Raw genomic sequence first — 9,580 nt, 5'->3', positions numbered from 1 at the left:
AGTGCTAATACCAATACCAAATTTAGTTGTCTAAGTAAGTTGATATTTTTTCATTTACAAATAGAGACGAAAGAAGGGACTCAGGTGAAGGGAGGCAGAGTTCTTGAGAAAAGGAAAAGGCAAAACGGGTTAGAGTTTGTTTTTGTTTTTTAAGGGAATTTAACTAATTTTATTTGTTTCACTCTTTATATTATCTTAAATAAAAAATGATACTAAGATATAACTTAGTCTTGTATACTTTACATCAAATATAATATAGAACTTAATTTAGTCTTTGTTTCTCAGTCTTTGTTTTTTAGTCTTTGTCTCTCAATCTCAATCTTTCTTCCAAACTCAGCCCAATAGTCTAGGAGGTATATAACCTTTTATTATGTTAAAACAAAAAAACCTGATTCCACAAATATAAAGCTCAATCTAGTTAAATAAAAAGAGAATCATTCAACTTTTTATCCAATATCTTGATGCAACAAGAAATGGACTCCTCAACCTAGCTTGTTCACATCATAGTTTTGGAATTGACTCGAAGAAACTCATTCAACCTTCTACCGATTTTCCCGATGCAACAAGAGAGGGACTTACTCAACCTCACTTGTCCACACCATGGTGTCATCTAAACAAATAAGTTATTTTTTTACAATACCCAAAATATAATATTTCTAAGAATATAATTTTAAACGAATACCCACTGATTATTTATAAAAATTATTTTGGCTTTCTAAAAAAAATAATTTGAGGATAACCATTAATTCTTTTGTTATTTATTTAAAGTAAAAATTTTTATTAAACAAATAATCTATTATCTTGATTATTTTCATGATAGTTTATTGTTGGTTTAATTACTCTGTCAGTCCTTATAGTTTCATCGAATTTTCAATTAGGTCCCTATACTTTTTTTTCTTTTCAAGTAGGTCCTTATACCATATCAGATTTTGTAACTAAGTCCCTAACGTGACAAAAACGTTGAAATTAACAGAATATTTTGTTAAACTATATAGAATATTCAGTCAAGTGTTAGGCATATTCGTTTTGCTTAACAGAATATTCCGTTAATTCTAACATTTTTATCATGGTATGGACTTAATTATAAAATCTGATATGGTATAGGGACACAATCGAAAAAAAAAGTATAGGGATCTAATTGAAAATTCAATGAAACTATAGAGACTAACAGAGTAATTAAACCTTTATTGTTACATATTTATTAGGTAATTAGCTATTAATATCTTAAAAAAGGAATAATATAAACGAGTTCCTAATTAGTCAACAAGGTTAAATGCAATTAAAAACATATTTAATGTGGCCCTTGCTTATATTTATCTTCCAAACAAAAATTGGTGACCTGCTTTGAAGTTTGAACTTTGAACATAGACTCAATATCCATCGTTCTTTGTTAGAGCAAAAACATAGTGGATGAAGTCATCACTCTCACTCATTTACTCATACCATAGCACCACTCATTCTAGAGAGAGAAAGTGCTTTCTTTTGATTGAGCATAGGCATAGCTAATAAAAGCATATAAGGTTGTTTTATGCTTCATCATCAAATTCTCTTTTTCTATTTTTCTTTTCTCTCTTTATTTTAATTTTTTTTAATACAAGTTTTTGAACTTTTTTAGAATCTTCCTTGAGAAAAGAGAATGAAATAGCATCCTTCCCTACTCCTAGGATAAATGGCCTTTTTTCAAAGAATAAATTCCTTTTCTTAAGCTTAAGCCTATGTACTTTTTTTTCAGTAGAATCTGCTTTCCTAGATTCATCGTCTAACCTTCTTTCAAAGCTCACTTGAAACTCTATACCTATTGTTTGATAGGGTCAAGAGTCCTCCTCCTTCAGTAGCTCTATTATTTAGTTAGAATATGCTTACTAAATCCCACTTTTGATGAGCAGAAGTCACACTCAATTTGATTAGTATTTTACTACTAGGTGATATCTATGAATATTCTCATATTTGTGCAAACTCCAGTCGAAGACAGAATATTCACACATATTGTTTATGCTCCTGATACTGATACTGATACCATACTTAAACCACATCTTAATCCCAATTCTAAGTTCCTACCACTTGAGGTATATTTTTTATTCATTAATTTGTTTCAATTTTTAATTTTTTAATTTGATGGCTAAATTTTCTTTTCATTGTTGTCATTACTATCTAGTATTTTTTTCTCTTTGTTGAACGTTGCTTTTTTTTGCTTAGATTTTATTTGTGAAAAGTGTTATTTTTTACGGTGGTTAACTATTACTAACAGTGTGTGAGTTTTGTATGTTTGGTTTAATTGAGTCAAAGTAAAATATTCAATTAGACTCCAAAATTGTAGTTTTTTGTGATTTGTGTTTATGGTATGTGTTGCAATAGAAAAAGTATCTGTATATCCCCATAGAGAAAAAAAATTCTAACTTTGATTTTATATAGAATAAAATTAAAAATTTTATTTATTTAGTTTGTGACTATTCATGAATTTTTTGGTTTGCAGTTAGAAGATGATGAAGTACTAGTTGGTGGGTGGTAGTCCTAATTATTATTTTATTAAAAGGGCAATTTTATATATAAACTTTGTTACTGCAACATGGGTTGTATATGTTCAAAGAGTTCGAACATAGAAGACTGTAGAGAATGGATCACAAACAAATTATCATGTTGCACTAGGGCATCAGATCAAAATATTTTACAGTTGAATTCCTCGAAGATGGTTGAGGGTATTCAAGTTAAAGATAAGTCACTTGATAATTATGATGTGAAAGTTTCATCAATTGATAAGAAAGACAATGGTTCAGTTCAGCCATATCATGATCAAACTGGGAAGAAGAAGATAGAGAAACCTGAATTGACTATTATTGACCATCCTGCTATTGGAAGGATTCCAAAGGCTGAAAAGGCAGAGCAAGTTTCAGCAGGATGGCCGGATTGGCTTTCTTCTGTTGCTGGTGAAGCTATCAAGGGATGGATACCAAGGAGCGCAAATACTTTTGAAAGGTTACATAAAGTAAGATGCTAATTACTTTTTTTCGTTGTCTATCTATGTTTGTATTATGATTCAACTATTAAGTAATTTTTAATGTTATTCTGTGAATGTGCTTGCGAGGCTTTTTTTAAACTCTACCATGATAAAGAGACCCTTCTTTTTCTGTTGTGGTTAAAATGTTATTCATTGGTTTTGTAAATTGTGTACTTTGAATCTTACGAAACAAATTGTACACTGATACTTTTATCATTGATGATATTAGTCTATGGCACTGAATGAATCTTTTGATGACATTCTATTACGTAGATTGGGCAAGGAACTTATAGTACTGTTTATAAGGCACGTGATGTGACTAATCAAAAGATTGTTGCGTTAAAAAAGGTACATTTTGACAGTCTTAACCCTGAGAGCATCAAGTTTATGGCAAGAGAAATCCTTATTCTTCGTAGGCTCAACCATCCAAACATAATAAAGTTGGATAGCTTGATAACATCAGAGACATCCCACAACTTGTACCTTGTTTTTGAGTATATGGAACATGATCTTAAAGGACTTGCATCAAATCCTGCCATTAAATTCTCTGAACCACAGGTAGTCATGTTTCTTTTCATTCTATGTCTTCTATTTTACTTAGAATTGAGATCATTATGCATACGTGTATTGAATAAGATAAGAAGCAACATAGGAAGCATTATCCCTTTTCAAAGCTTCGATTATTGACTATCTTTCTACATCATTTTTTATAGAAAAACTTCTAACAATACCTTTTTGTGTCAGCTAAAATGCTACATGCAACAACTTCTTAGTGGATTGGATCATTGTCATAGTCATGGTGTCATCCATCGTGATATAAAGGGATCAAATATTCTCATTGACAACAATAATGTCTTAAAGATTGCAGATTTTGGTTTGGCAAGTTTTTTTGACCCCCATCATAGTATTCCATTGACAAGACGTGTTGTAACTCTTTGGTATAGACCACCAGAACTTTTACTCGGAGCAAACCATTATGGGGTTGCTGTAGATTTATGGAGCACTGGTTGCATATTAGGAGAACTATATAGTGGCAGACCTATATTGCCAGGAAAAACCGAGGTGTGATGTTCTGGTGTCCATCATTTAGTTATTACGAATGCTCTATTAGCCATTTATCTTTGTTAATAGTTAATATGATATCTTTATATTTTGTGGTATGCCTACCAATTTCAAAAACTAAGATCTATCAAAATTGCATATACATACAGTTTTAACATGACCAATAGAACTACCAAGAAAAGGCGTTTTCCCAATGTTGTTACATTATGAAATTGATCTTATTTAATTAAAATGAATTATTTTAGCCATCTTTGAAACATTAATGAACTCTACTTCCTATGTACAACTCTAGTTTTTAATTCATATTTACTATTGTTGACTGTGAGTTCAAATTTTAATGCACAATGTTATTGATGGTATATAAGAGGTAACTGAAGGTTACTTCTTCCTTATAGGTTGAGCAGATACATCGGATTTTTAAACTTTGTGGTTCCCCATCTGATGATTATTGGATGAAATTGCGGTTGCCACTTTCAACAGTATTTAAGTCTCCACACCATTATAGGAGATGTATTGCAGACACATTCAAGGATTATCCACATGCTGCTGTGAAGCTTATAGAGACTTTATTATCTATTGATCCAACACACCGAGGGACAGCTGCCGCTGCTCTCAAAAGTGAGGTATGAAGTTTTCTTTTTTTAGCAAGTAATTTATCTAATCTAATTCAGCTAGCTTCATCATTCTCTTATCTAATCTAAGTGATATTTTGAGGTCATTTACTTACTGTTTATAACATGCATGATAAAAAGTTCATGATGTTTCCTACTATCATATTGTTCATATCACAAAACTCTACTATAACTGATAAGCCAATAGATTTTGTGAAAATTTATTCAATGACTCAATGCTATTGTGTTGTTTGATAAATAATTTAACTTGAATTTCTCCAATGTACATGGAAAAACTGATGTTTTTTATGCTCACTTAACTCATAAATGTTTTTTTTTTAGAATTTTCAACAATTGTGCAAGAACATTTGCCATAACATAAAGGAATTTTTTTATAATGAAAATATCCAAATTACATTCATTTGATGAGATATTTGACAGATGTCCAGAGATATCTTCATAATTCTACATGCAGTTTCTGCCGTAATTTCTTGTTAAACAATAAATACAATGGAAATTAGTTAATGAAAAAAAATTCAATTGAATTTTAACTTTAGTGTTCTTTATATGTGTTTTATGTCATCCCATCTGTTATAGATCATGCATGCTACATCTAGAGGAGTAATGATAACTTTGTTCTTTCACCCCTTAAACAATGTATTATTCTCAAATTTTTAAGATATATTTTATTTTTTATAATTCCTCATGTGCTTAAATAGCATCTTTTTGCTATGGCATACAAGAAGTGATACCCACAGTGGCCAGTATGTACTTACCGAGGCTTAATTTGTAATCTACAAATAAATTATTACAAATAAATATAACCTCTGTGTGTGTGTGGAATAAATGAAGAAATAATAATTGTTACTCACACTCTTGAGTTATATGTAATATTGTTTGAACTTTTTTGTATTAGAGGGGTGTGATTTTCTATTTTAAAATTTTTTTTATTTATTCACAGTTCTTTACATTAGAACCTCTGCCTTGTGATCCATCAAGCTTACCAAAATATCCTCCCAGCAAAGAAATCGACGCCAAATTGCGAGATGAAGCAAACAGAAGGTACTTGAATAGTTGATTTTTTTAAAATTGAGACAAAAATAGTTAATTTTTGTTATCCTTTTATTTTATTACTAGTTTGTATTATTAGTTATCTTTCACCCCCTAATAAAGTCCTTGGATTATAATTGTTGTTAGTAGTCATTTTTTTATTCCAGCACTATGTATATTTTTTTTTACATTTTATAATACATGATAGATTTTTTCATTTGCTTTCCCTATAACCACTAGTATGGAATTTCATGTCTTAATATATTATTGGTTAACTAAGTTGATCTCTTATTTATTATTTAATTTGAATGTTAAACTCTACTATGAACAAAAGAATCATTGATAGAGTTTTGCATGTACTTGTAGTAAATATGATAATCCCTCCTTCTTCCAAGTCTTGCATGCTCACTCATACGAAAGTTTAAACTTTATAGTTATTTAATTTTTGAATTAATCTCATGAATAGACTATCTTCAATGCTTAAACTATTAGGAGAAGATCAATCAATGACTTTGGTGGCTTCTTGAAGATATTATTTTATATCATAGCTAGTTAACCTAAACAATATTGCAAATGCAACAAAAATTGTATGCTTCTAATAATTCAATTGCTATTTTTTGTCATACTTTTTAAGTCACTCGATCAATTCATTTTTAAAAAGGTGTTCCTTGTTCCATAAGTCTATTGTTGATAAGATAACTAATACATATCCATTTTTTAATATCCTTTCAGGCAGTGTTATGCTGGAGATAGGGAGAAAAAAATTGACTCAAGAATTAGACAAGTATCAAAGGCATATGTCACGTCAAAAGACAATATTGGTTCAAAAACATCAATACAGGTAATTCAAAAAAAAGATTCAATTTTTATTGTAACAATTTTTATTGGATACCTCTTGAATCATGAAAATATCGTATAGTATAGTAATTAAGAAATTAGGGAAAGGAAGAAGTTATAATTCTTTGGACTTTGTATTGATTCAGTTAACAAATTTGTAGATAGGAAATGAATCATTGTGAAATATAAAGAAATTTATTTGTTTGAAATTTAGTTATTTACCTGATATTATTATTAAAGTCAACAAAAATATTTAACTAATGCTTTTTTTGCTAAGTTATTTGTAACACATGCTAATTGTGTTATGGTTGCAGTTGACTTTTTAGTCATGTGGCACATATTCTTATTTAATTTTGAGATGTAGAAAAGAAATAATGTATGAGCACAGAAAAGGATGTAGATTTGTATGACTATTATTGGTTGCTTATTTCGTATATAACATTTTATTAACCCATTAATATGCTTTGCAATAATAATCTTTTTTTTTACCCTACATTTGTGGTTATTTTTCATTATCTTCTTTTTATCTCTCTTTTTATCCCTCAGTTGGTTATATTGTTTGATGCAGCAAGTACAACGATATTCATTTACAAAGAATCGAAGTGAAGTCTCCAACTCTCATAGAGAATATGTGTCCAAACAACTAATTTACCTACCTAAACATTCAGAAGATGCTAAAGAAACCGAAAACAATCACTCTGGGCATATCCATAGGAGGCCTTTGCATATAGGTCCATTGGTTCATGTTAGTTCTGGTTGGGCAACAAGTGGAAATAAAATTGATGATGAGCCTCTTATTTCGCACAGAATAGATCATATGAAACTATCTAGGTTAATAGCATCTAAGACTCAAGTCTAAAGATTGGAAAGAAAAATTAGTTCCCTCACAATAATTTATTGCAGATCTCAACTGAATATAAAATAGAAAGGGCCTACTAAAAAGTCAAACATTAGTTAATTTCTTTTTCTAGTTGTTATTTCTTTCCCTTCTTCATTTCTTGTCTTTTCTCTATGTTATTAATTCTAAGTATTTGGAAGTGACTATTTAAAGGGTCTCATTTTATAATTTTGTAACCAATGAATAAGTACTAGTTAGGCATAAACACATATGATATGGTATGTCAAACCACTCCTAATTCACAAAGTTATAGAAAATTTTGACAAATTAGGAAAACAAACAAATCAATTTAGAATTATTGATGAATGATATGTTGAACCATAGCAAAATCACAAAGTTATGTAAAATGGAGTAAATAGCCATTTTAGCCCCCGAAAAATTCTGGTTTTGTCAAAATGGACCCTACCATTTGTTTTTGACAAAATGAACCTAAAAAATTATGCACCATTTGAAAAAATGGCCTCGACGTTAACTCCTCACTCTAGACATTAATGGAGATGTTTATGTGATGCATTAAGTATTTACCTGGAGGATTAGAGTGATCTACATGGGGAGTCCATCACATTTTAACCTGAATTAAACCCTAAGCACCAAATTAAGTAGTTAGTGGAGCAAAAATACGGAAAAAATATTTGTTGATGGAGAATGATGATTCTATCTATGAGAACAACTATGAGGGCTGCACCAAAAGAAGGGGAAATCATTTGATGGAAGCTGCTTCTGCCGTGAGGAGGTGGTGATGCTAAAATTGAATACGCATGCCAATCCTAGGCATTGGTTTTTTCATCGTCTTTCTTGGCAGGTATATCGTTTTGAATGAAACCCATTGAAACAAATTTTATGATTCTTTTTATTTGTTGAATCTTTCCCTTTTTGCTTTCTATTTTAACAGAAATTGAGAATGGGATGTGAGTATTTTGTTTGGGTTGATGAAGTGGAAGAAGATATTAAGAAAATTAATCTGAAAACTGGAAAGAGTGAAGGAATGAAAATCTTGGACAATGAGGGAGTTACAGAGCACATAGCTATGAGGTCATATGTGATTGAAGAGCACATGAGGATGATAGATACTTTGTTGTTGGTGCTTGTAATTGGGGTAGCTTTTATTATAATAATGAACATTTTGTCATTATTTAGGTAGTAGTGGTAGTGTTGTTGTTGCTATATGGTGGTAAAAATTATTAGTAGTAGAGAGTGCTATCTTTGGGTGTGCTTAATGCTAAAATTGTAATTGAAATGAACATGTATTTCTTGCTATTTATGAATGAATAATGACTACATTGTATTCATTGCATATTTTTGCTTATGTGTGAACTTGAGAATGTTGGAATAGATTAAAGTATCCATGTTACATAAAGTAGTACAAAATAACAACACCAAATGCTAGAAATGTTTATAACTAAATACAGTTGTGGCAGTCAGGGATGGACCCAAAAAAAATTAACAATGGGACAAAAATATATAAAGTAAAATTTATGTATAGATATTTTATTTTATCTTTTTTTATATTATATTCTAACATAATAGATCAAAGATTAATCTATCGTAGATCTAAACTCTATTTAAGAGTCTGTTAATGTCCAATAAATTATTATATATACAAAGTAAAATTTAAATTCTGGACATTTTCTTAAATGAACTACTGATATTTAAGACATATTCCAAATAACTCCTAATTAGCTAGTTCATGAAGTTAATTATCACTATTTTTTAATTAATTAATTAATTAATTAATTAATTAATTTTAAAAATAAACATAATATAATAAAAAGATAAATATTAACATTTATATATAATTATATTTTTTTTATCAAGATTTTTGTGGGGGCAAATGCCCCCTTTTACTTCTACCTGGATCCATGCCTGGTGGCAGTAAACTCAAAAAACAATCAAACCATAAAATGTTTATACCTAAATATAATTATGGCAAAAAATAAAAAAGCCACCAAGAAAGAGTTGTTCAGCATATATTTGACATAATTCTTGTTAAGCCTTAATTGATCAAAAACCATTAAAAAAAAAAGACTTGCAGTTCATGTTGGGACCTTGTTTGGGACTGAGACACTTGGTCCACTTTGGGGCTGAGTTGTCAAAGTTGATGTGGGCATGAATTGCATAAATATGCTG

The 9,580-nt window shown here is 29.9% G+C and overlaps 1 protein-coding gene across 2 annotated transcripts; it reads left to right on the top strand.

Annotated features, from left to right (window-relative positions):
* The first annotated feature begins 1,356 nt into the window (after window positions 1–1,356).
* On the top strand, window positions 1,357–7,549 carry LOC107629865 (putative serine/threonine-protein kinase At1g54610). 2 transcript variants are annotated; one of them, XM_088509854.1, is made up of 8 exons: window positions 1,357–2,066; window positions 2,474–2,983; window positions 3,344–3,553; window positions 3,740–4,057; window positions 4,453–4,680; window positions 5,630–5,730; window positions 6,451–6,559; window positions 7,124–7,549. In XM_088509854.1, the coding sequence occupies exons 2-8, from the start codon at window positions 2,567–2,569 to the stop codon at window positions 7,412–7,414; spliced, it is 1,674 nt and encodes a 557-aa protein (XP_088365980.1). In that variant the 5' UTR covers window positions 1,357–2,066; window positions 2,474–2,566; the 3' UTR covers window positions 7,415–7,549. The 2 variants fall into 2 exon arrangements, with proteins under 2 accessions (XP_088365980.1, XP_088365979.1); XM_088509853.1 differs by having other exon boundaries at window positions 3,269–3,553.
* Window positions 7,550–9,580: the final 2,031 nt, after the last annotated feature.

The sequence above is a fragment of the Arachis ipaensis genome, chromosome B3, assembly GCF_059453495.1.
Source record: "Arachis ipaensis isolate K30076 ecotype BB chromosome B3, ASM5945349v1, whole genome shotgun sequence".
NCBI lineage: Eukaryota > Viridiplantae > Streptophyta > Magnoliopsida > Fabales > Fabaceae > Arachis > Arachis ipaensis.
This window is presented reverse-complemented; position numbering and strand designations above follow the sequence as displayed.

Coding starts and splice junctions, on each gene's coding strand:
- LOC107629865 (XM_088509853.1), top strand. CDS start 2,567: ATGGGTTGTATATGTTCAAAGAGTTCGAACATAGAAGACTGTAGAGAA. Junction 3,554..3,739: donor TTAAATTCTCTGAACCACAG/GTAGTCATGTTT, acceptor TTTTTGTGTCAG/CTAAAATGCTACATGCAACA. Junction 4,681..5,629: donor CCGCTGCTCTCAAAAGTGAG/GTATGAAGTTTT, acceptor ATTTATTCACAG/TTCTTTACATTAGAACCTCT.